Source organism: Gobius niger, assembly GCF_951799975.1.
Source record: "Gobius niger genome assembly, chromosome: 20".
In the NCBI taxonomy this organism is placed as follows: Eukaryota; Metazoa; Chordata; class Actinopteri; order Gobiiformes; family Gobiidae; genus Gobius; species Gobius niger.
In genome coordinates this window covers 23728564-23756213 of record NC_136871.1, presented here as the reverse complement: position 1 = coordinate 23756213, position 27650 = coordinate 23728564, and the positions used below count along the sequence as shown (strand labels likewise).

Sequence of the window (27650 nt, the reverse complement as noted above, 5' to 3'; positions counted from 1 at the left end):
ATGAAAGGAAAAGAAAAGGAATAAATGAACATTGTTAATCTGTTTTCTGGTTCTGACAAATAATTTAGTATAGCTTTGAGAGAGTATCGTTCTGGTATCGATATCCAAAACCAAATATCATTAAAGTATCGAAAAACATATTGTCAGTTAATCTGTGTATGTTTTATAAAAGTACACACTACACACTTCTTTTTAGTTATATGGAAGCATCACTCTATATGCAATCATTTGATTTGTGAAAACCAAATGGTATACGGTATCACAAATGATATATTTAAGCCCAGAGGTACAAGCTCGTTCCTATGTATAAATGGGACGTACAGGAGGAGCACAGTATGCCCACAAAAGGGCAGAGACACTGTTGAAACGGACACTAATTCAACAATACTGCGGGGCAATGAGGAGCATGTTATTGCGCTTCACTTTGACTGGAAGATAAATTCTTCTCTCTGCATCCGTAAATTCACACCGCTCCCACAGCACTGACCCACGAGAAACACGCGACCCTCAAGTGTTGGAACCCCACAGCAATGGGGCAGATGGGATTTTATTCCGCTGCTTTCTTTTGGGGGAGGAAAAAAAAAAAAAGTCAAGCAAAACGCCTTCTATTAGCGGTTCCCTTTGAGTTGTGACCTCAGCTCAAGGTCATCTGTGATTCGCTGGTCGTCACTCTTCGGAGATCGCATCGATTAAAACTGATGCACGGCTCAGACACATGCTGCATACAGCTCAGCCCACAATATCGTGCACTCTCACTCTGCCAAAGACAAGGTTGTTCAAATGACTTTATACCTCCGAGTTAGAATCACATTTGAATTACTGGTGAACTTGCAATAACAACTTTAATTTAGGATTCTTGTCATTTGGTATCTCTATGACACTCCACTCCACAAAAGCATCGGCATTTTGAGAGTAAAAGGTAAATTCTGGCCAGTCCTTAACCTCAGTAGAGTTTGGGAAGGCCATGCTGGTTTGTATGACCAATACCAGTTACAGTCAGGAGATATCTAAAGAGTATAAATGTTTATTGTAGGAGCAGTCCGTTGAGTTGAGCTCTCCTTGCCTCTCGTTTTCTAAATTGTCTTTGTGCTTGCGTGTCCACAGCGCCTGTCATCCTCAATGAGCTGAACTGGACGCAGTCTCTGGAGCGAGTCTTTATCGAGAACCGCAGAGAGGACAGCTCCCTCCGGTGGCAGGTGTTTGGCAGTGCGACCGGTGTCACGCGCTACTACCCAGGTGAGTCCGGGACCATCTCCCACCTATAACCTGCTCCACTCACACAGATAAAGTCTAAATTGGCCCCAAAGCTTTGGGCCAGCGGTACATTGGCTACTCCTTATCTGATGGCACTTCTGTCACTTGATGGACAGAAGTAAATTATGATTTTTGACTTTGATCTAATCTGATCCCGTCTGAGAAATCCCACTGAGCTCCGATAACCCTTGATATTGTTGCTTTGTGCAGCCACTCCATGGAGAGCGCCCAACAAAATCGACCTGTATGACGTCCGCAGGAGGCCCTGGTGAGTGATAATTGTTCTACTACAGCAATGTTTGCTAAAAGTTGTGTCAGAGGTCACTGTGTTGTCATTTCCTCTGGAAGCGAGTGAGTGTCAGTGAACGTATCTGAGAGTGGAGATGCACCGATCCAGCTTTTTTGTAACCGATACCAATACTGGGGTTTGAGTATCTGCTGATATCCGACACCAAGAGACTTTCTTAAAAGTGTCTTTCTCTGAGTGAAACATTTAAATGACTCTGATTTTAAGATCAATAAAGTCATATACAGGCTTTAGGTTACATTAATATGAACAACTCACATGAAGTGATCTGATCATTGCAAATATGTTAGATCAGTTATTTCTTAAACTCAAATACAAACACTTGGCTGGATATTTTACTGTATTAAGCTGCTTTAGGTATTTCTATCATAGTTTCTGACCCAACCTTGGTTAGTTTTCGTTAGCATTAGCATGCACCCGCTAGCTTTAGCATGCTATTGCTAGCGCAGTATTTTGCGCAGCAATTAAAATACATTTGCGAAGGTTAAAACTAAATCAGCGATTTCTCTTAAAAACTGAACTGAAAACTGCCAAAACTGGTATCGGTTCAGTATCGGATATTTGTAGCCGGTAGCCAATATCATATTTTTCCCAGTATCGGCTCCGATATCTGATACCAGTATCGGGACGGTGCATCCAATCTGAGAGCATACTAAAATATTCTTTGCTGACTGGGACTTTGTGTGTAACTCATCATCGGGTGCTGTTGGGCCAGAAACAGAACAGTCGGACCTGATGGCTTGAACATGTACAAAGAAGTAGTTATTACTTTTTTGTACATGTTCTGCTCCAAAGTATCTCCTCTTTGGAGCAGACCAAAGAGGAGATGCTACTAGAGTAGTTACTTGGGCTGCACAAATAATTGCAATTGAATCCAAATCACACATCAAATTGTTGCACTGCCGAATATTGGCAGTAAAAAATGTAATTTTTGCAAATGATATTGTCAGTGAAAGGTCCTTTGCAAATGACAAAATGGCTCCATACATCGCTGAAATGTTATTCCTCCTGGATGTTTAAAATGAAATGCACTATACGCAAAATTTGCAGGTATATTTTTTACAAACTTGCTGCATTTATTATTATGGTGGATGTGTTAATGATATTTAAATGGAAACAAAATACTTTCTGTCACGGCGCTGCGTTGAGTTTGTATCAGGCATGAGTCAACGTATCAAAAGTTTCTCAACAAGAACAACTTTTCTTTTTTTCTTTTTGAAATTGTTGGCAAGGTAACTCATCCTACAACATGTACTGAACCACACAGCCTCCTTGCCCCCTCTTTACCACCTGTCCACCTCCTGCTCAGCCCGTACCTGCCCGTGTCACTGCGGTCGTCTGTCTGTTGCCTGGTTACATTCTCAAAGCAGAGGGGACATAATGACGACCACGATTAGACCTGACCTGGTTTTCCACGTCGCTCTGTGTCCAGCTGGTCCTGAGTGGCTGTTTGAGGTCAGGCAGTTCTGTCAGAGCTAGTCAACAAAAGTGCCGGGTGTACAAACACTAGACGGGCTGAAGGAGCTGCGTTTGCGTTATCATAAGTGTATTAGAACAGTGAAATAAGCAGTTTTTATTGACATAACATGAGATGTATTTGAAGTAACACTAGGACAGGTCATTTGGAGTGCTTGGGGAGTTGCCTGAAAATGAACTCACGTAAGAGCACTGCATTGTATTGCATAAAATAGCTTTAGTATAAAAAGTGGACAATGACTTACTGTATGTAAACATGTGATATATGTTTTATTTTAGAGCAGTGCAGCTAGAAGGACTCAAATAGAGATGGGTGACAGTGTGGTAGATTCATATCAAATATCAACTTGCATAACAAAATGCAGTTCTCATTTGATTATACACACACGTTATGCAATTATGGTGGGGTGGTTTTATAGTCAAGGGACTTTTGTTACTATTGTATATAAATGTTTGTTATATTGGTGAATGTCCTGTCATAGATGTATCAGCTGCTTTTCGGCTGGCATGAGCTGATAGATATAAACTCTGTATTGACTTGTATACAAAAGAATACAGAATGTTAAGAAATTGAGGAACAATTTAGTGAATTTTTCAACACATTAGAAATAACTTAATGACTGATGCTTCAAAACTGTAACTAAATGCCACAATTCTCTGGCATATTAATAACTGTTTGACGAGTTGGTCTCAGGCCAACAAGGCCACATTGTTGCCCATAGAAAGACTTTATAAGCAGACAGTAAAAACATTAGACAAAAAGAACAATTCTTATCCCTATTGTAAAGTCTTTACCAAACACATTTTTAAAGTGGGGATATTTGGTGTCGTATTCGGATGTAATTATGGTTTATAAAACCCTAAATGGACTTGCCCTGCCCCCTTTACAGGAGTTTATACAGCTGAATGTAAATTCAAACACGCGCTCATCAAGCAGTGGAGACGGTCAAATCCCATTTAGAAAGACATTCATTTGGACAATCTGCCTTCTCAGTACGCGCAGTTCACTCCTGGAACTTGGTCCCAACAGAACTGAGGAACCTGACCTCATTCCACACTTTTAGAAACTCTATGAAGAAGTGGCTTTTGGACTCAGTGGTCTAAAGTCACCAACCACTGATCCATGTCTTGCTGTGGGGAAGATCGTGCTGTTTTGTGTATTGTCCCTTTCGGATCTTTTAGCGGAGCTAGTTTACTTATTTTTACATATTTAACTATATGTTGTTATTCATCATTCACTGTGTTTTTATGTTTCTGTGATGGTGTTTTTGCTGTATGTTTGTGGCTGTTGTATGTCCTATTCTATCGTCTTGTCTCAACCTGCCATTGGACTATGGATGAAATTCAGCCTACATGGCTAACTCCGGCACATTCACATGTTAAAAAAACACATGTTGATTAATGTGCACTGTCCCAATTCAAATAAAGAAATAAATGTGCTGAATATAGTGAATACTTTTGCTTCAAAAGTTCCATGTCTATGTCTCATCTCAGGACATTTTAATTAGGTTTACATCTGACAAAGGAGTCCTAGAGTGACAGTACACAACACTGAGCAAGCTCCCACTCTTCTGAGATCATGTTGTGGTTCTTCTTGAGGCCATCTCGATGTGCCTCTCAAAGGCATGTTAGCGAAAGGTGAGGAGACAGGACGCAAGGAAGGGAGGAAGCAGGAAACCAGGCGAGGGACAGCGGTGAGTGGCAGGTGCTTGTTGACAGGATGAGGCAGATGAGAGGTGTGCCAGTCTGTCTTCTCCGCACGTCGCGCACATGCAGACCTGTTGCTTGGTAACAGCTTCAGTGTTCAAAGAGGGCAAAGCAGCTTCGCCCCGAGCAGTGAGTCTCGAGGTAAATACTCAAAATGTCTTACAAAAAATATGCATAATAATACATGTTTCAGCAATAAAATGATTAACACATTTTTAATTTAGAGTTGATCTCTGAAACTGTACTTTTGCAATACACGTCTGAAAGTTAATTTACCAGTACTATTACTATTAGTATTACTATTAGTAATAGTACTATTACTAATAGTAATAGTATAAATATATACTATTTTGTCAGATATGAAGTAATTTTTCCCATCCCTTAAAACACAATTAGGCTGCAAAGCGTTTTATTTTATTGTATCACTTTAGTATCTGAAAGTATGTCTTCCTTGACTGCCATGTCTGTAGCAGGTACTGTCGTGATTTGTTGGGTCAGACGTCTTGCGCTGATGCTGCCCAATCACTCACATTAAAGAGCTGTCCTCTGAGGTTAGTGTCAGGACGGACCAGGTCAGTCTAAAGGGGGCAATGTCCTGCGCCGAAACAGCCACGCTTGCAATATCTACCTCCTATGTGCCTGGCATTTCAGATTAATATCTGCTGATGCATCAAAATGCCACCATTTTATGCCGTATTAAGAGTGTTGACGTAAGGCTTTAGTATGTTTTCAGTTAGTCACGGTAATAGTATGGAAATAGCTTATTATCTTTGTTGTTTTAGACAAATAAAATAATCATATTACTGTATTTGAGATGATCCCTTGTTAATTCAAGTTTACAGCCATGCATTGAAGCGATTTATTGGTAAGACTAAGCGATCTCAGAGAGCTGTCACTGTGGAGGCTATTCCTGGTCAGAGCCTGGTCATAGTTGTCCGGTCCATGTTTGAGGGGATGACTGGTGGGCCGCCTGCCACCACAGATGGGCGCACCCCTCCCAGCCCCACATCCAGAGCCTCGGGGAAATTAATGGTCCAGTCAACACACTTAATAGTCTCCAATTGCTCTGACATTAATTATTAACATTTGTCCATTATAATGTCTGTTCATGTTATCCACAGAAGAGAAGCAGGCGGAGGAGAAAAACACCAGAGACAGGCATGACGCGATGTTCACTCAGCGTTTAATTACCTCCAGCTCCACAAACAGCATGAGGCCCATACAATGAAATCTATTGATTTCCTCAAAATAATGCGGCGCTAAATGTGTGAATACAGCTCTCAGTTCCTTGGAGTTAAAAATTCCCAAGAAATATAAATAGTGAAAGCGTACAATGGGCACTGGCTGCATTTCAACAAAGTCTTAATCAGTCTTTTCGAAACAGTATTCCTTTACTCCTTCACTTATTACCGCTGCCCTGGGCTAGACTGAAGGGACTCTGGCTGCCAATCTGCGCCTACACAACTTCAACCGCCGGCAGTCACTCACTCACCCCATGTTGAAGTGTCTTGCCCAAGGAAACAACAACAATATGCATTTGAGCTGCACTTCTTTTCGGAAAAAAAAAAAAAAAAGGTCCCTTTCTCGCGCTGGAACACAATCCTGAACATGGACAATAGGAGTCCACACCAAAGCTAATGATTTATTCCTTGCACAATTGCTAGGCAGAAAAAGTCAACCCAACACTTTTTGGGCGAGGTTATGAGAGAGAATATCTCCTGTCCCTCGCCTCTCCTTATTTTCCTCCATAAAACATCATTTGTATTCAAATCTCAATTCTTTATCCAGGACTAAATAAAGTACTTTCTCTGTGTGGAGAAAAAAAATGAAATTTTAAGGCAGAAATTTCATTTTAACCAAAATATGGAAATGTGAATTTTGGTGCGGGCGCCTTCTGTAATGATCAGAATGAAGACTAAATAAAAGTGCAGACAACATCTCTCTCTCTCGCTGCTGCTGCTGCTGCTGCTGCTGGCTCCCTGCGCTCCTGCCTCCTATATTTTTTATCTTAATACAATCTTTATTCGCTGCCACATCCACATCTACAGCCGCACTAAAAGAGCAGCAGTCCATAAAATAATAAGACCATCAACGCAGACCCATGCACAAAGGAGAATGCACGGGAGTAAACATATAAACCTAACCTGCGGGCGCCATACTGTCCACACTGCGCTCAATATTGTACGGCAGAATTTCTGCACCAGCTGATAATGGGGGAAGCTTGTGAATGCTACTGCACAAAATGACTGCACAATAATTACTTATAGATTATGTACAGTGTTTTGACTTGTGGAAATATTGTATCGATTTAATTATGAGACAACATGAGAATTGCGTTTCTCTAACACTGTATATAAAATATTTTTTCAAAAATGCTTCAAGAAGATAAAGAGTTCAAATCCGTTGTCTTAAAAAGTATCCATAGTAAAAGAGATGAGTACATGACACAAATGAGCATGTTCTTTTGTGTGTATAATACCTGTCATAGGTTGCAGTACAATGCCCTTGACCTTTTTCCCCATATCACATACAAGCATCTGTAGCGTCTATAGCTCAGATGTGTCATGTAAATAATTCCCTTAATTCAAATGTAATGCAGAACACTCGGTAAAAGGGGGCGGAGTGCGTAAACACAGTCTCCCAGGAGAGTTGGCCCCGCGGCGCCGTTAATGTATTGATTTTTACAGAGCTGTGCCACAATCAAATTATTCCATGAATCCCAATGAGACTCCTTCACCAGAGCCAAATACATGTTTCTCAGAACTGGCGGTGGCTTGTAAATGCAGCCGTTTTACAATGATGGGAGGTGATGGTGAGTTTTATGGGCAGACCGCAGAATATATCAATGATATTAGTTTTGTTTTTTGCTTATTAGATTATAAGGCTTGAAGACTGAAAGATGACCTGCTAAACTAAGAATCACAAGCATTTCAGAACATGTGCTCCCATATGCCACAAGCCTGACCATGCTCAATGCTGATCCTCAAGATCTAGAGATGGGTCCCCAGACGCTGCATTCCAGATGCCCACAGCTCGTGAAAAGTAAAAGTTGCCCTGTGGCTCTGGCTAAAGGATGGGTCAAATGAAGAGGACAAATGGTCCTACAGGGAATACAGTATATGTACAGCCCTAGATCACTGTAGTAGTTTTTTTTTTACTTCACATTCTCTCACAAAATGGTAAAACTTCAGACCATTAGAAGTGACCAGATCCGTCCAGAGACAATGAAAAGGGCCTCGGGGTCCCTGTCGCTCCTGCTGCCAGATAGGTGACAGTGGTGTGGTGCAGGGATAAAATGGAGGAGCAGCAGCCAGGCCCATCTGCCTGTCACCTGGCCTTGGCACACGGCATTCTGGGTAATGACAGGGAAAGAATGGCATCAGTGGCCACCAGCCTCGAGGTAATTACTGACTGGAACTCATGCAGAAACAACACATCTGGATCATGACTTGGAGTGTGGGGATTATACATCGACACCCACGGAGGAGCAGGTCTTCTGACGAGAGCTCTGCCCTGATCTTCATCTCACAGCAGACAGAAAGTTGCTGTGTCATACCACTTGAGCACACTTTCTGGGAGCACCATACCAGGTGGAGAGTTTGCCCACACAACTGTTTCCTGCAGTTCCAATCCCGCTCAAAGCAGAGGCGAGCCGCCTCATCTACTCAGCTCACTCCTGTCACAAACTGTGTGGCTTGTAAAAATCTACCCTATCACCATTGGTTTGCTATTGCAACCTCAACATCTCAACAGTAGCTCAGAGCTTAGTGCTCGCCTCACATGATGAGGTCCTCAGTTCAAATCCATGGACAAGGCAGTGGCTTATTGTGTGAAGTTTGCATATTGTGCCTGTGTTCCATTGGTTTGTTCTGGGTGGTTTCTTATACCGCCAAAAACATAAACAATAGAGTCAGGAATCCCATGACTTTAATTCTCAGTGACATTAAATAAAGGTTCAAAAAGGCTAAAAGCTCTTGTATTTCTTCTATTGGGTTAAACACGAGAAACTAGAGCAATACCAGGGGCTCAGAGAAGAAGAGCTGGAGAAAGCCTGGGGGGTATCGGGGCAGTGACCCCCAAACTGGAGGAGTGGCTCCAGCAGATCCCAGGAAATACATCTCGGTCCAGAAAAGTGCAGGTCTAGGAACTGCAAAGATTCTGCGCAGAACCCTCAAGCTCCCAGGCCTCTGGTAGAGGACCCGAGCTTGGAGGAAAAAGAGACCGCCCGTGGTTTTTATACCATAGAATTACTAGCAGTTTTACTTCTACTCGAGTGGTAATAGGCTGTTTACAATAGTTTGATCTTTATCCGCAGTAACTTTGCAAAATGGTCTTGGTTGAAGCATAAGCAGTAGTCTTTTGTGCAGCACAGGAGGTGTGCTGGAGTAGTAGGAGTGGGAGCACCAGTAGCGTATAAAAATATTTTAAAAATTACAATAAATAAAAAGTATGCTGTGTTAATTGACGGCTCCTGCTTAAACTTTTCTTCTCGTCTTCACACTGGGCCCTACAACTTGGAAGTTTACCTCTTGACTCCCCGGCCCTCCATATGTCGGCCGTTCACATCAAATCCTCAGTTTTTCAAACATAACTCGGTCCCTCTCTGCCTCAAAGCTGCCCCCGAAAGAACTGGGACACAGACTCGGAAGAGGTCAATTAACCGAGCATGCCCAGAGTGAGCAAAATGTATGCCATAGTGAGTGCTAGGGAAGAGAGGGTGAGAGACGGAGAGATGGAGGAGAAGGAGGAAGAATCCAATTACTTTCAATAATAAAGAATGCCACATCAAAGGTACAACTCGCGCCGCTCTCCACAAGTGCTCTCGAAATCAGGTCCGGAAACATGAGGCGTGCGCATAACTTTTATCAATTTAATTACTGGAATCTTAATTTGAAGAAGTGAGAGGGGAGAGACTGCACACTGAGATGGCCTCTTTTTTTTTTTTTTTTTTTCACCATCCGTTCTTTTTGAGAGGATTGAGTTTGTGAAAATGATCATCGATGCAGCTCTAGCGCCAGTCAAAATGTAGCCCACGTCTGAAGAAGGCCCTGAAGCGGGGCGAGGGCGCAGACAGTCTCATCTGAAGATTGAAGAAGGGTCATTTAGAGTAGCCCCCAGAGCAACCGCGGAATTTCATTAACTCCTCTGCCCACGCCGTTTCTTATTGAGCAAATGGAGCTTTTAATAGGATGAAACTTATTTTGGAGGGGGCCAAGTGTTAATTACGACGGCCGTCCAATAGTCAATTAGTCATTACAGGTCACAATCCTCTCCGAGAAGAATTGCACAATGTAAAACTGAGAAAATATTATGTTTCAAAGATAGGGCAGCGCGGAGGGAGAGAGTGTGAGTAACAGGAGGCAGCGAAGTGCGGCTTTAGTTGATCTTGCAGAGATTTTTACGGCGGATTAGCGATGATCCTGCACTGTATTTTCTCTATTCCCCGTAGAGTGAAGTTGAATTCTTCATTTGAGCTTTGAGACTCAATATCTACTCGAAAAGTACCACAACAAATTAAGTAAGATCACACTTGCCTCCGCACGCTGGCAATTGCACAGTTGATCTGAATAATGTCCTCGCTGCTTCCAGTACAGACACCTAAGTTTAGCTCATGCTTTCGACATTTGTGTTGCCTTTGGTTTGCTAAGGGGCACTCTTTTGAATGTCAAAGTCACACCTGAGCTTCTTTGTGAAGTTCCCAGTGAAGCCATATTACCGCCATCGATCTCTGCTCCTTTTGTACCGGCGTCAAATGTGATTTTAATTGAATGAGATATGAGAAATGTCCACACCTCTCATGACTGTAATATGAGGGATAATACAGTGGTCCTGCTGAACCATTCAGATCGCAATCCACATTTGCCCGTTTTGCTTCCTAATAGACACGTCTGGACTAGGGCTGAAACAACTAATCGATTAATCGACAACTAATCGATTACTAAAATAGTTGTCAACTATTTCAGTAATCGATTAATCGTTTTCTAGTAAACACAGACTAAAATAGAGCAAAAAAGACATGAAAATTATGTATTTTGGATGAAAACCTACTTTGTTTTTAAAGTGAGGGTCTGCAGTGTTTTGTACATTGTAAATGTCATAAATATCTGTCTTTGCCTCGTCCAATCAGAAAGCAGAATTAGGACAAAGAGCCTCCTACAAACGTTTACTTTAAGTTTAGTCCATCAACATGTCCTCAAGCGGCGCCACTTCAGCTCTATGTGATAAAAAAATGGAAAAAATACAATTTCCATGCACCATTCACAGCCAAACGATTAATCGATTAATCGTAAAAATAATCGGTAGATTAATCGATTACCAAAATAATCGTTAGTTGCAGCCCTAGTCTGGACCGTAGGTATTAATTGCCGTTTATGTTCTGTCAAGGTTTTCTCAATAGATTCTGATCACCTTCACCAGTCTAATGGTAAGTCCCTGGCTGAGGAATATGATTCAGTTGCCTAGAAATCATCAAAAGTGACCTGAATCTATGAAGAAAACCTGGACAGGACAAAACAGCAATTATTGCCTGGCCCAGACCTGTCTAGAAAGAGTCACAGCTACTGTTCCAAATGCAAAGAATATTGAGCAAAGGGTTGAAAAGTGGTGGAAAGCGTAGAGAGACATTCAGCATATTGTTGGAACTGGGACTCAAACTCACAACACAGTGCTCTGCCATTGTGTGGTCGACATTATATTTTCATGTGTAGTTCCATTGGCATTGATGGTAGGATATTTACACAAAGAAACAGTTATTTCCGTACACGACTTAGTGGCGTTATAGGCCAGTGAGATCCCAGACTGAACTGAAATGGAAAATTGAAAAAGCACAGATATGCACATAAAGCTCACAAATATAACAACTGGCTGACAAGAACAACCACAATCTTACCCAGGTGCTTAGTCGTATTGGCTTCGTGACTGTGGCCACATTAGAAAATCCATCCCCACTGACTCATACATGGGAAATGTTGTATTGTTTGCTTGTGCGTGTGCCTTCGGGGGCTCTCAAACAGTCCGAACTCCACTCAGACAGAGTAAACAGTGTGTGTGACGCCCCATCTTATGAGTCACCAAAAACACAAGAGCATCACCGAGACTTCACCGAGAGACTTCGAGATGCGAATAAAACCTCTACAGCGACAGTATCTTTCACTTCCTTGCCATATGTCTTTTCATTGTGCAAAACAAGTGGAAAACTGTGCTTACTTACAGAATGCCAGGTATTGTAAACATGTCTGCTGTAGCACAACCTCTCTAAGCTCTCCTTCACGGTTTCCTGACCATCTCACTGTCCCAAAGACCAGCTGGAAGCTTAGATGTGATCAGACTTTGGCAGCGGCAGCACCAAAGTGGTATAGCTGCCTTTACACATAAGGCTGGCCTCCTCTGAACCAGTTTTTAAAGCTCTTCTTTGGATTTTGGTAGCCTTTGGAGGTTTATAGCTAGATTGTAGTTACTTACTGGTAAATAACAACGATCAGATAGAGCTGGTTCTGCCTGTTGCTACATTTGTGTATTTGAAATTGTTTTATTTATATGCATTTTCAGTCTATTGTTTTGATCTCTTTGCACTTTGGTCAGCGTGGCCAACCATTGCCATAAAGTACTAGCTTTTGACCTGATTAATGTGTATTGTTTAGAAGTGCCTACAAGACACTCAAAAACAACACACATGGCTGCAAACCACAGTAATGCTCATGCAGTATCATACAGGAAATACAATACTTTTCTCCCCGACTTTACAAAATAAACAAGCCGGCAGTCATAGAAGTTATTTTAGCCATAGACTAGTGCTAATTAAATAGTACTGTTTAACCTCCTAACCCCCACCTGAACCGAGCACATTTTCTCCAGTTTGGCTGTACCCAAATCTAAAAGCTTCTCGAATAAAAGCATCAAAATTGCAACAAAAATGAGACCAAACAAAGATGAAAATCCTTAAAAGAGCAACAATAAAGTGACAAAAATGGATGAAAATGTGGGGGAAAAATATGACGTAAGCGCAAAACAAATAAGCTATGGAGAAAAATATCCCAAAAAAGTGACAATGCAAGGAAAAAGATGCGTCTGGATGAGCTCAATGAGGTGTTACACTGGCCTGCAGGCTGTGTGACCTTTTAGATTTGGGTAAAGCTGAACTGGAGAAAGCGCGCTTGATTGAGGCGGGGGTTATGAGGTTTACAATTAGCTTTTTCTGATCCAGCCAAAAGTGTCTATGTAATTTAATTTTCCCTCTTACAATATAATCATCTTTTTAATGCCATTGGCTGTGTTTACTTGTTGCTTTGTCTTGGGTGACGCGGGTGGCTCGGCACACACCACTTGCCCATTATGTCCTATTATATACTGCGACTCCAAACCGGCACTTAGTGTGGCTTATGCACTTGTTATCGAGAGTAGCCATTGTTACGCGCCACAGCTGAGCGTATGCAACGAAGCCGCAGCCACACTGAAGTATACAGCACAACTTATTAACTCTTCTAAGCGTATAAGCCATCGCTGAGCTTAAGTGGGCTCAGTCTGACGAACTGGAGTATGTTGGGAAGGCTCTTTGTAACCACATGTGTGTTCCTATGCAGTCGATAGATTCAAGTAAAAAGGCACATTTATTAACGCTGTTGTTTTTGTCTGATTGTCTCTAGGTACATCCAGGGAGCGTCGTCTCCGAAGGACATGGTCATCATTGTGGACGTGTGAGTATCTTTCCCTCAAAGGATGCTAGTGCCACCTGTTGGTGTGAGCAAAACCTGAACTTGACCAAAGTTTGCTATTGCATTACTAGATATTGCATAGCACTTTCCTTTTAATGCAGGGCTGCTTGATTGATGATGAATTATTCAAGGACTTTATGAATCCTCTCTATATTTCTATGTGTTTTAAAATCCTGTGCAACATCGAAAGCTTTGACCTTCAATAAGCACTGCACAAAAAAGTGAAGCTTCTGGCATGAAAGCGAGGTGCTCCTAATTAATCAGATAATCACCAAGTCACACTATCCTTTTATGGACTTATTTTCTGGTTTTGTTCAAGTTTTGTTCATATGATGTCAGAGTCTGTCACTCTGTCTGTCTCTCCACTACATTTCTGTAAAGGGTCTAAAGTAAAAAATAGTGATGATTGGGGGGAGGCCTTTCATCTCCCCCTGGTGTCTCTTTCCAGAAAACCACAATTGCAGCTTTCCTGCACTGGGTCAGAGGCACAATACACACGAATGGAATCACAAAGAAGAAGCTAACAGGCTAACGGGCAAAGCTAACTGGGGGCTAGTGCCACTTAAACAGTATTCACAGCCAAATTTGAGTGAAACAATGATCTCCATTGTGTAATTGGATGTACAACATCCCCCTCTCTCTTTGTCTTTTCTGTCAGCGTAGTATTTACTCTCACGGACAATTAATGAGTAAAAAACTGCAACATGCTACGACACCTGCAGTGGCGCTTATGGCCTCTAGGGGCATGAGTTACTCAGTTCTGCTTTAAAATGCACACTCCAGAAGAATAGGTGGTGAAGTGCACATGCTCAGTCAATGCCATTGACTCAAGGTCTGTCCCCATCACGTTGTCATAGGGCAGGAGTAGGCAGTGTCAGGCCCGGGGGCCAGAACCGGCCCCCCCACCATAGAACCTCTGGCCCTTAAGATGATTTTAGGGAATATTATTACACCAGAAGCTGCGCATGCAGAACAGGTCGTCGAGGCACCTGCCTCTGACTGCCACCCAGTCGTCTCCGCACCCGACCCCTACGGATCCCTCTGTGGGTTGTGGGTCCACAGGAGGGCAGGCCCACGTCGTCCCTTCGGGCTGAGCCCGGCCTGGCCCCATGGGCAGAGGCCTGGCCACCAGACACTCGCGTTCGGGCCCCAACCCCAGGTCTGGCTCCAGGGTGGGGCCCCGGCTGCGCCATGCCAGGCGAAGTCTCGGTCCTTGATATAATACTGTCCATATGAGCCTTTGGAACTGCTCTTCGTCTGACCCGTCACCTCAGATCTGGGCATCTCTGCTGAGACTGCTGCCCCCGCGACCCGGCCCCGGATAAAGCAGAAGAAATGGATGGATGGATTATTACACAATTCAGAGATCAAATGCCTGTTTAAGTACTCTGTAAATGAGAATACTGTCAAACCCTATAGAATGTCTTAGCAGAACTCAAATTTTGGCCACTTACTTTTATTGGAGTAATATTTGACTAGCAGTATCTGTACTTTTATTCAATAAATAAAATCTTAAAGGACTTCGACCACCACTGTATAATGTACAAAAGTGTTGACGCAGTAGCAGTCAATCAGCAACTATTAAATACAATTTAAAGGAAATTAAGGAATTAAGGAAACTGTATAAGCAGAGCATCCCTAATTTGAAACCGTACAACCCACATTGTGTTTTGTTTTCAGTGTTGTTGTCTTTTTTAATGATACATCACATATATTATTTAAAGGTTTAAAGCTCATAGACTGACAGTGTTTGTGGCCTATCCACAGCTTTCATATTGTGTTTTGCTGTCCACATTTTGTACCCCAAAAACAGCCAGTGGCCTAAATTGTAATCTAATCTGACCTGAAGCCGTTATTTTCCTGTGATGCATAATTCAACATAAGCTGCTTTAGTAAAAGGTTAATGATCCCTGTGATAAACCTGTTTGTTCCCCTTAGGAGCGGCAGTGTCAGTGGCCTCACTCTGAAACTGATGAAAACCTCCGTCAACGAGATGTTGGACACTTTGTCAGATGACGATTATGTCAACGTGGCCAGGGTAGGTCCAACTGCTTCTGCTTCACATATTAAATACACAGAGGCGGTGACATTTTACAAACGCCCCAAATATTGTGTTAAGCTGATTTTGTTAATGTTATCAAATGGCACTTATGCTGTTTGGCAAATGAACTCTTCTGCTGCAGTTTACTTGAATAGATTTAAGCCATGCTGCATAAAATCAAGTTATTCCTGTTCTCATATTTATCCACTATATTTGGCCCAGCCCAGTGTTGTGCCTAATTTGTTCAATTGTTTTACATAACTGTACATTAGCTGTGTTTTAAATTGATTTCATACAACTCTCTTACTTTATTTGAAATGATGGTTGGTCACACACTGCCCTTTTCTACTCCGCTATTACATTAAGGAACCCATTCTGGCTCAAATGCACTGACATATTCTTACTCAAATAGGTGAGTGAAGCGTCTTGCCCTTGTGCACAATGACAGAATAGCCTGTTGAGTCTTCCACCATACACGAGTGCTCGTCTTTCCACCTCTGTTGATGCATTGCAGTTATTTATTTTCCCCCCTTGTATTGCTAAAGCAGGTGGTAATCACACTGGGGCTTAGCAGATTGCGCAGCACGTAGCAGCTCCCAGTTGTTTGCTTGCGACGGCAACACTGCATTTCCCCCATTACTGCGTGTTTGCTGTGTCCATATGGGAATGCGCGTCTCTTTCCCTCCGCTGATTACCCGACTCCTATTAGCTGCACTGTTTAGGGTAATATTAGCATTAGCCCAAACAGCGGTGCAGATAAACACGTACAAATGCACATGATTGGTAAATGTAATGGTGGAACTGTCTGGGGACCTCCTTCACTAATCCGTCTTAATCCGCTGCTTTTAGCCGCTGTATGTTGCTAAATCCCGGTGCTAGGAGTAAAAAAAAAAAGAAAAAAATTAGCTTGGTAATCTGGGTGGGAATGCATCTGATTTCCACTCAAATGTGATGCATTTTTGTGTTACTAACAGCGGAGATTCGACAAACATTCAACAGCAAGACTTCAATTGTGGAAGATGATTAGTTGTTAATCCTCACTCAAGTTTTGTTGCTATTCATGTTATCTTTATGACAACATGAATAATCATAATTAATCTTCTGCATTACACGTTCATTTTCTTTCACAGCCTGTGGATCCAGAGCTCTTCTCATGAATTTCAGCCAAATTTGATGTTTTTTTCCAACTGACCAATCGTACCAAACTCTATCCTCTTTAACGTCTTAACCCCCCGCCTGAACCAAGCAGTTTGGCTTTACCCAAATCGTAAAGCTTAAAAGAAGCATCAAAATAAAATGAGGACAAAATAGTGTCAAAAATGGGATGAAAATGTACCAGAAAAGTGCTGGGATAGCAAGAAAAGAGCGTCAAAAAACAGCAAAAGAGCCACAAAAACGTGATGAATGCACGCAATGAAAAGAAGTGATGAAATGAAACAAAGACGAAACAAAAAAGTGTCAAACGACGAAAACACGGCAAAAGCGCAGTGACGACGTGCCGAAAAGTTACGATCTCTTTCGCGGTCTTAGCTTTCAGGTGAGGCATTACACTGTTGCTCTTCAGTCGAGAAGCTTTTAGATTTGGGTAAAGCCGAACTGTAAAACACTGCCCTCGGTTCAGACGGGGGATCAAAGGTAAAAATAATTTTCATTCGCAGTCCTTTAAAGCTGCATTATGCAACTTTTTAATGCAAAAAAAAAAAAGATATATGTGTGTATTTGGCTTTGTAGTGACCCAGTGGCTGTTTAAGTGGTTACCATGGCGCCTTTACTTTCCATCACAGTGGTCTCGAGGACGCTCCAGGATCACTTGTTTGGAAGGTTTTCACTGCCGACGGACCCTCTCACCAGACCAATGTGACGGAAAGTAAAGGCGCCATGGTAACCACTCAAACAGCCGCTGGGTCATATACTACACACTAATATCAACTTTTCTTTTGTCGCAAAAAAAAGTTGCTTAGTGCACCTTTAAGGGATTTATTTATACTCATTTGTACTCATACTTATCCACACACATTACAGGCTGCCTCAATAAAGCAGCATTTTACACATTTAAATAATGTTTTACTCTGATCCATTATGTATTGTGTCAGGATTAAAAAGAGGTTATTATTGGTATCCATTTGTTTATTCCTGATGTGTAATTAATCAATGTAGAAATAAAATCATCACAGAATGTAGAATAAAGCGGGTCAGAATAAGCCTTTCACATCAAATGAATATGGATTACTTTGTTTTGAAAATCTTTGATCTTTCTGGCATTCAAAAAATTGCACATCACCAGCAAATGAGAAATGTCAACACGAGACAAGTTTTGTTTTATATCGCGCCATAATGAAAATGTCAGAAAATTATGCCCTGACCTTAAAGAATGAAATCTAAACCTGTCATTAGAAAGACTGCTGCTCATACTGAAACCCACACACTCACTCTCACTCAGAGATTGGCTTTTTTTCCCCCAGCACACAACGCGCATAGCTGCAAGCACACGCTGTTTTTTAGGCTAATTCGGTCGATGGGATGCGACAGGTAATATTAGCTTGGCTGGCTCTACCTAGTTTGTCGTGGTGCGTTCAGGTGCACCTGTTCTTTGTGGGGAAAGTTGTAATTAGTGGTGTTTAGTGCCAGACTGAGAGGAGCAGAGCGGGAACATCTGCACACGCCCACGCCTGCAGCCGACCCACATCACCAACTTTATGTGTAATGCAGAGAGACAGTCGCTTAAAGAGATGTAGCGGGCATTTCAATGAAGCAAAATGCATACATTTGAGAGAGAGGTTACAAAAACAAACAAAAGAACAATCATTTACCATATTTTAACTTGTTGCTTGTGTGAGACGGGCCCCAACACACAAACACAGCTCCAAACCAGTGTCCTGGATCAAACAAACAAAAAAAAACTGTAATGCTCACCAATTTTTATTCCTCTCCCCAACAGTACAGCGAGAGCATTGTGCGGCTCTAGTCTTTCGTTTTTTCACACTTTCACTCTTATCGTTTAATTTACTGATGATTCATGTTTTAAGGATTTTAGTATATACATATTTATTGCCTTTTGTATTTTTTCCACAGAGCCCCATGCCCTGTAAGAAAACTTAGCATATACTTATCACATGCATGTAGTCATTTTTTGTATGGTACTGATATTGTCTTTTGTTAACTACAACATTATAGTCCGAGAAGTTGGTGTTCCCTCTAAGACTGGCGCAGGTTGAATTTCTAGTTTGGGCAAACCTCCTTTTCTTTTCTCTGTCTCTCCCTCTTTCAACAGCAAAAGGCAACAAATACAAACGTAAGATTCTTCCTCTCTCTCTCTTCTAGTTCAATGAAAAGGCCGACGCGGTGGTTCCCTGCTTCAAGACCCTGGTCCAGGCCAACATTCGCAACAAGAAGATCTTCAAAGAGGCTGTGATGCACATGCAGGCCAAAGGGACCACAGATTACAAGTCTGGCTTTACGTTCGCCTTCGAGCAGCTCCTCAATGTAAGCCTTTTCGATTCACTCAAATGCAGGCTGTCTGAAGTCTGTGTCTGGCTTATTGCTTGACTTTCATTTTGGGGTTTGTGCGGCCTCTTGCTAGCCACGGTTTGCATATGAATTTGGCATCGGGACTTACGTAGGATGCCCCTCCTAATGCTCATTTTCTGATGTTTCTACCACTGCATCGCTAACAAATGCTATTACTACTCATTGTGTATTAATATTATTACTTCTAGTTTCACTAATATTATACTGTTATAAGGGCCAATCGTTTATCAACTGAATCAAAGTTGAATGATCCTAATTTGCAAATCAATTGCCTTTATGTCGGTAATGTAAAACTAAATAATCGTTCTTTATTGACATCACTTTGTGTAACATCTGCCAACCCTGTAGTTTAGAACTCTACAAACGTGCTCTGAAATCCATGGGATTCTTACATTAGTTTAACAGTTAACCTCTTAAGTGCATTTTCTCCAGTTCAGCTTTACCCAAATCTAAAACGTTACAGCCTGTAGGCCAGTGTAACGCCTCATTTGAAAGACCCGCAAGACTGATCTAAACTGATCTTTTTGCTTGTGTTGTTGCCGCGTTGTTGCCGCTTTTCTTTTAATTGCTTTTTCGTCACATTTTTGTAATTTTTTTTGCCACATTTGTGTCACTTTTTCTTCACACTTGTCTCGTTTTTGTTGCTATTTTGCCGCTTTTTTGGGGGGTAAAGCCAAACTGGAGAAAATGTGCTCGGTTCAGGTGGGAGTTAAGAGGTTAATATATCAACATTCTCATGCACCCCCAGTCGTGTGCATAGTGTGCATTTTGTACATTTTCAAGTTTTGCTAACTTTTCCAATATTCATGCATTGGATATTTTTTAGGAAGATTTTTTTCAATGCACTCTTTGATGTGACTTCATTTCAACATTTCCCAACCAGGGGTTCGGGGACCTCTGGGGACACATGAGCATTTATCAGGGAGGCATTTATCAGTCTTCCTGGGGTCCTTCCCATATATTCTTTAATGAATATTTAATACTGAATAATATTTGAGTGTTATGTTTAAAGGTGATTGTGATGACAGTTTTGAGACAGAAGTGATCAAATATTGCACCCTACAGTTGTCAGATTGAAAAGCTAATGTAGTTAATCAAAGGACAGTAGTGAGGCCCCCAGAGCTCTGTTTTGTGTTTGAAATGAATATGGCTGTTACAATGTCAGTGCTGTCTATAGCTTTAGCAGCAGCATACGGCCAGTGCACGTGCGCCTCACAGGTGCTGCCTCAGTCCCTCTCTCTCGGTCCCGGCCGTATGCTGTGCGCGTGTATTTTCGACTGCCTGCACCCTAATGGACCTTGATGGGATGATTGATGAGCTAACCCAGTGGAGATCAGCCATGGACACTTTATATTCCTCCTGTGAGCTCCCAGGCGCCAAGCCAAAAAGCTGCTATCACCCAGCACCACCGCCCCATCTCTCTCTCTCTCTCTGTCTCCCAGCCATCCCCTCATCCCTGTCCCCCCTCTCCGACTGAGGAATGAGGATTGAATTGAAAAGTCCCTTTAATTGCAATCCGTGATCTGCGACAAAAGTGACACAATAAAAATATGCAATTGAGGAGATGTTATCTTTATGAAGATGGATGTGCTAATGCCGTGCAGCGAATGTGAAAGCTAAGCCCACGTTTGGAATAAGAGGAATGAGGACGCTGATTCTTTTCAGTAATTGAATCATGCAACGATAAAGAACAAACAGCAGTAGATGTAGGGATGTTGTTGTACTACATATGTTATTAGTTTTCTATGGGGAAAAAAATTGTTAACTGCTGACTGCTTTTAAATATTTTCTTTTTACCAAAGCTGATGCACGCTGTTGGAATAAAACTGAAAAGTACTATTTCAACACTAATTATATGGTAAAACACCAGTGTAAATGTGTTTACCTTTGTCCATGAAACAGTCCCTCTCCTTTATTGTATTTGCTTTAACCTTTTGCACTACTGTTCCCTTCACTTCTGATGCGTTTCTCTTCTCATATCCCACAGGAGACCAGTGCCCCCAGGGCCAACTGCAATAAGATGATAATGATGTTTACAGACGGTGGGGAGGACCGCGCGCAGGAGATCTTTGAGAAGTACAACTGGCCCAACAAAACCGTGAGCATCTCTCCACAAACCAGTCATGTGTGTTGGCCCAGTCACAGCCGGGGGCAGGAGGACAACTCAGTGCCTGTCTAAGAGTATAGTCTAATATTTCACCAATAGAGTAGTTTTAATCCTTGATCTTGTTTTTAGTTAGTGCAAATTTGTTCTTCATTCACTCCAAACACGGTAGTGGTACGCTACGTATATAACTCCAGTTTCCCCAGGGGTAGACTGACAGAAGCACTGCACACGTCTGCTCTGCGCTAACGGACCCTCTGACCAATACTTCACTCACACACACATTCAATCACATGTTTTCAGTGGGTTTTGGTACCCCGAGGAACATGCAAACTCCACACAGAAAGACCCTGTCCAGCCGTGGACTGAACCCGGGACCTTCTTGCTGTGCCGCCCTAGATCACGATATTTACTTTGCTACAATCAAAGTATACTTATGTTGCTTTTATTTACTTGTTAAATACACTATCACTTATTCAAGCAAGTCTGAAGACTGGGTTTGGACAAGGATAGATGATAACTTGTATCTTCACTGAAATGTTGGTTCATTTCAGTAAATGCAGACATACTGTATAATAGCGCACAGCGGGCGATTTCCTGCCAAAAACGGATCCATTTAAGATATAATTCACAACAATCACAGGGAAATGTTGTTATTCTCATTTTAAGCAACAGTGAGTGTATGACAAATAGTTTATATTTGAACTACATTTGTTGCTGGGACATGAACCAGTCTGCTATACATTGTACATTTGTTAAATACTTGGGTTAACTCGCTTATCATGATATTACCAATCCAGCTCAACAATGACAGTGAAATATAATAATATAATATATTAATAATATAATATAAAGACCTTAAACGGGACTTTTAGTTTCAACCCTCCGATCAGGTCATCAATGTGTCCCATCCTCACCTATACATGTGGTTGAGAGCCGCCTGCTCCATTCTGAAACTGATAGTTAAGTAACAAGCTGTCATAATCATAAATGACTGTACATACTCAGAACTGAACCACTTGTTTCAGTATCATTCATTTCCAAAAAACGAAAAATTAAAGCAGCACTAAGCAACTTCTTTACCTTAATAAATCCCTCTGTATTCCCTCTGGGGGTAAGGGTGGTAAAGTGTTTATGGGATGATTGGGGGGTCTTTCATCTCCCCCTGGTGTCTCTGGCCAGAAAAACACACTTGCAACTTTCCCTGCATCGAGCTGGAGGCACAATACACACTAATGGAATCACGAAGAAGAGGCTAACAGGCTAACGGGCTAAGCTAACTGTGGCCTAGCATCACTTAAACAGTGTTTACAGCCAAGTTTGAGTGTACAAAATGATCTCCATTGTGTAGATGGGTTGTGGCACAATGTACAATATCCCTCTCTACTTTTCTGCCAGCGTAGTATTTACTCTCACGGACAATTAATGAGTAAAAAAACGAAGCATGCTACGACACCTGCAGTGGCGCTTATGGCCTCTAGGGGCATAAGTTACTTAGTTCTGCTTTAAACATGTTTGTCAATACCGTAGACTACAGTGGCCTCTAGGGCTCGTGTTTTCCTCTAGCTAAGCCCAGTCCACCAAACACAACACAATGTTGACACATTTATTTATAAAGGGTCTGTTTGATAACTATAATCCCATACAATATGTATTGTATATTGACTATTTATGTGATTACGCTTACAAAATCCCCAGCCACTATACAAATTGTTTGCCACTGAAGTGAAAGCGAGTGAATTTGCCGTGGTAGAATTGTCAACAATACATAAAAGTTCACCTCTAATGTCAAGGCCTTTTTAAGCACCATTAGAATACGAGATGTAAGCTCTTACACACAGTCTGAAGAGGTTATTTGTCAGTTTCTTTTGGGACATTACATTGTTTGATGATTAATCTCCTCTGTCCTCCTTGTCTCTCCTTCCCCTGTGCGTCTCTTCTCTCACAGGTCAGAGTCTTCACCTTCTCCGTCGGGCAGCACAACTATGACGTCACACCGCTGCAGTGGATCGCCTGCGCCAACAAAGGCAAGCGTAACCTACAGGCTGTTGTCAAAAATAGAGAGGGTGTTTGTAACTGGGCAGGTTTGGTTAAATACATTATCTTTTAACCTTGATCAAGAGGTGATTGCTGTCAAAAACTCAAGGCCCAATGACACACACACACTCACGTATTGATGTATGGCTAGCTTGTAAAATATCCTCCACCCCTTTTATCAAGCAACAGTTTGGTCAAAGGGATAAGTATAGTTTATCCCCCCCTTTGAAGGCCCTATGTTGTATGTTCAACATCACATCTAGAGGCCTGCTGTTTATGTTGTTGCCAGTGGAGCTAAGTGTCTCCACAGAACTTGTTGTTAGTTCAAAGACATTGTCTGGTGGCGATTACAGTGCCATTTCCCTGTCTTGTGGGGCAAGTCCCGGATTACGCCTCTGTGCCAGCATGTTCACCACTGTACTGATTTGCATACTACTAAACCCTGTGCCAGCCTGAGACAATAGTGTTGACATATGGGTCTCAATGGAGCTGTCTTCTAGTATCTTCTTTCCTTATTACCCTTTTGGTATCGCCGTCAAACACAACCAGCTGCTTGACACATCCACTGGCCCTAGCCCTGACATACAAGCATTTATATGGTCGAACACGAATAAGGGCTGACAACCAGGCCATACGAGATACAGGCTGTCATGTAAGGGTGGGCGCAGCTAGCCCATGCTAGGGATAAAGCAACCTCACAGTGATTCCCATGACTTGTTGCATCGCCTTACCTTAGGCTTCCACGTCGCTATGGGATAAGTTTGAACAAATATCTTTTCAACCACAACAAATCTAAATGTCACACAAGGAAAAAACAACTTTGAGCAGCAAGATTTGATCAAGAAACATTCAGTTTTGTGGACAGTACCGGTAATTCTCTACAAACTGAAGAAATTCTGCCCAAAAGAACATGTGTAACATACTGCACAAACTTGTACATTTGAGTGATGCGTTACAAATTAGAGGTCGACATATATATTGGCTGGCAGAGATATCCGGCCAATATATCGAGCCGATATTTGGGGATTTTAGAATATTAGCTATCGGCCGATCTACACCGATTAGTGATGCGCGGGTTGCGGGTTCCACCGCGGGCCCCGCGGTCTGCCCGCGGTTCGGGTCGGGTCGGGTCGTGAAATTCTCCTTCGATCGCGGGGCGGGTTGGGGCGGGTCAAAAAATGCCGGTCGCGGGCACTCTATGCCTCCGTACGCGCATTCATTGAATTCATTCACAACTTATTCCGTCGACTTTACAGCAGGTTTTTAGCGTAAATATACGTCGGATTTTCATAAAACAAGCAGCGTTTTGCAGCTTGTGATCCAGAGAACGCTTTTGTGGAGCTCATGTTTCCTATTTTCCACCGTATGTGCGACTGTGTGTGACTTCACGTTAGGCCGACCTCTGCTCTCTTCCTTTCTCCCTCTTGCCCAGCGGGGCTGACACGCCGGTGCTGTTCATACGGATCATAGTTGTAACGCGTAATTTTTAATGGTTGCGGGTGCGGGGCGGGGCGGGGCGGGCTGTAAAAATAGAACAACGTTGCGGGGCGGGCCGGGTCGGGTTAGAACCTGCTCCAAATGCGGGACCCGCGGGTTGAAAAAAACCCTGACCCGCGCATCACTAACACCGATACAAAAAACTCCCGGACCAAAAGTGACACTTCCTGTTTTTTTGCATTGGTAAGAGGCTTTAAAACAAGTCCTCCCACAACTCCCTAGACCTCAGGGGAACAGAGAAACATCGTGACGAAAATTGGTTTCGCTACAAGAATGACTAAATGACAGTTAGTTTCACTAAACCTCAGTCAGTATGGACATGCTGCATGTCATTTTGAAGCAAATTTAAAAGAAAAGGCCATTTTTGCATACTGAGACATGTTCTTACCTGAGCTTAGACGAGTTGATGCGTACCTGTCTGGTCTTTACGCGTGCGCTCAGTCACGCAAAAAGTAAAATGTTGTTAGCATTTAGCCTCTCCTCCTCTCCCTATGGGGCCAAACGGAGGTGAAGTTAGAAGCGACCAAGCTCTTCCACATTTTCCCTATTTAAATACAGTTCCGTGAGTAATTACACAATCCAAGTATAATCCCAAAATCATCAAAACATGTCGATATTCTAAGCGGATAAAAAGGGAAACCATATTGTAAGGCTTAATAACGCCTTAGGATCACTTCGACGTTCGAGCAGTAAAGTCGACGTGCTCCTAAGGTATTATTTATTATGCCTTACAATATAATACCTATTTTTATCCGCTGAGAAAATGTTACATTTTGTTTAACTATACTTAGATCGTGTCACGTAACCGTATTTAAAACGAGAAAATGTGGAAGAGCTCTAACTTCACACCCATTTGCCCACATAGAGGAGAGGAGGAGAGGCTAAATGCTAACAGCATCTTTGGTCTTTTTGCGTGACTGAGCGCACGCACACAAAGACCAGACAGGTACGCATCAACTCGTCTAAGCTCAGGCAAGAACATATCTCAGTATGGAAAAACGCTGGCCTGTTCCTTTAAGCGCTGAGTTTTAACCTCAGCAATTGTATTTTTTATCGCCGCGCAAAATTCTGCAGCTAGCAACAGTGTGCTAATCCTAACTGCCCCATGCTATTGCCAACGGCAGCTAATCAAAGCTGGAAAAGAAATGTTTTTACAGGATTATAGACCAGACATTTGAAAAATCTGCCAAAACCGAGACCGAGAATATCGGCATCGACCATTAAAAATCCCCAAAAATCAGCCTCGGCCTTAGAAAAACCCATATGGGTCGGCCTCTTTTTCAAATAAGCGATTGTGAACTGCATCAACATCTAACACACAGATTAGTTTTAAACATAGAAAACTAAATATAAATTAGCATGTTATGAATAAATGGCCTATCAAAACGTTATTGTATTCATTCATGTTTAATTCACCTATTTTTGTTTACACCCTCTGTGCATACGTCACCGCTCAGGCTCACATCCAAAAGCCTCGGAGCAAATTACAACTATGGCTTTAGGCAAAAACAAAACAGATAGCTGTAACCTGCCCGCGCCGGTTATCATTAGCTCCGTAATATCTGCACGATGTCATTGTCTGCGCAGATCGGCCGCACAGTGAAGGCAACACGAACCTGCCGTGACAAAGTTCATAATGTGTCAAAATAATGAGAGTCATGGCTGCCTTTTAACATTCTGGGGACGCCGGCTCCATTTCGAGGCTCTTTGTATAAACACTTACGGCTTTAATAACTTGTGGAGCAGCGTGGTTATTGACCCAGTCGTTCGCTCTCCTCCATTCCTAATCAGCGGCGGCGGCAGCGCCCACGGCTCTGCATCAGCAATGAGCTCCGCATTTACATCCTGCAGCTCGGAGAGAGGGAGGGAAGACGGGAAGAGGGAGGGAGGGAGCGAGGGAGGGAGGGCATATGGAGAAAGAGTGACGGAGCGAGGAGAGGGGGGATATGAACTTTAACAGGTGCATGTTGCAATAAGAACAAATAAGATATTCAATGTGAGATACCTAAAATAGATGATAAGCAGTTACTGTACATTTTTATGAGACCACAGGGGCGGATGTTTAAATATTCTCGCCTTGAAGAATGTGGTAGTAAAAAAGAAAAAGAAAAAAAGGTCACCACATCCTAACAGGGACTTTTAAAAAATTTCAACCAAGGTCATATCTTTATTTGAAAATGTTTACCTATACAGAGATGCTTTTACAGATGCTACAGCTAAGGACACTGGAACACATTTGGATCCCCCATTATTGCAAAATCGTCGCTCAAGAAGAGACTGAAACTGTAAACTTTTTGTAAAATGAGTTATGTCTGACCGACCGTCTGTCTTTCCAGGTTACTACTTTGAAATCCCATCGATTGGCGCCATCAGAATAAACACGCAGGTAAGATTTATAGATTGTCTTCAAGGCGTTGAAATCCTCTGAACAATTCCTTCGAAATTGCCCCGTCAAACAGCGAGCCGGGCCGCTTCTTTTCATGTTTGTTTTGACGATAATTACTTTAGATAGCTTGCTCGTTGATGATAAGATTACAATTTAACAGCGATGATAAAAGATATTCGTGGACATGGCTGGTCACCTATACCTCGCAGCTACAGTACATCCCACCCCTCGTGCTCAGCCTGGTGCTGTGTGCAAGCCGGGGCCCTTGGGATAACCTTAAATCGACTGGTTGCGACGGTGGGGGGTTGGTAGCGCACCTTACCCCCCCCCCCCTCTCTTCTCCCCCTCCTTCTCAGGGTGAGCGAGCGAGCAAGCGAGCGATCAGGCTTTCCAATAGACTGTCAGCTGTTCCATTAACTCGGGCATATTTATATTCTAAGAACTGCCACTTACTCTAATAGGTTTTCTGAAGGTGGGAGAGTGCAGCATTTTGTGCGAAGCCAAGAAGACATATCAAAACCTTATGTTATTTAAGAGTACACGCTGCCTTTCGATGGAGCTCACTTGAGTTTTTTTTTTTTTTTTTTTTCCCGGATCGGCGA

The 27650-nt window shown here is 42.4% G+C and overlaps 1 protein-coding gene across 3 annotated transcripts in view; it reads left to right on the top strand.

Moving 5' to 3' along the window:
- Positions 1-27650, top strand: part of cacna2d2a (calcium channel, voltage-dependent, alpha 2/delta subunit 2a) — a 180854-nt gene that overhangs the window by 129799 nt on the left and 23405 nt on the right. For all 3 annotated transcript variants that reach the window (XM_079579516.1, XM_079579515.1, XM_079579514.1), the window contains 8 exons: positions 1105-1236; positions 1465-1522; positions 13387-13437; positions 15394-15493; positions 18818-18979; positions 21012-21122; positions 23077-23155; positions 26999-27048. In XM_079579516.1, the coding sequence (XP_079435642.1) occupies positions 1105-1236; positions 1465-1522; positions 13387-13437; positions 15394-15493; positions 18818-18979; positions 21012-21122; positions 23077-23155; positions 26999-27048 (743 nt within the window). The remainder of the gene's footprint in view (positions 1-1104; positions 1237-1464; positions 1523-13386; positions 13438-15393; positions 15494-18817; positions 18980-21011; positions 21123-23076; positions 23156-26998; positions 27049-27650) is intronic.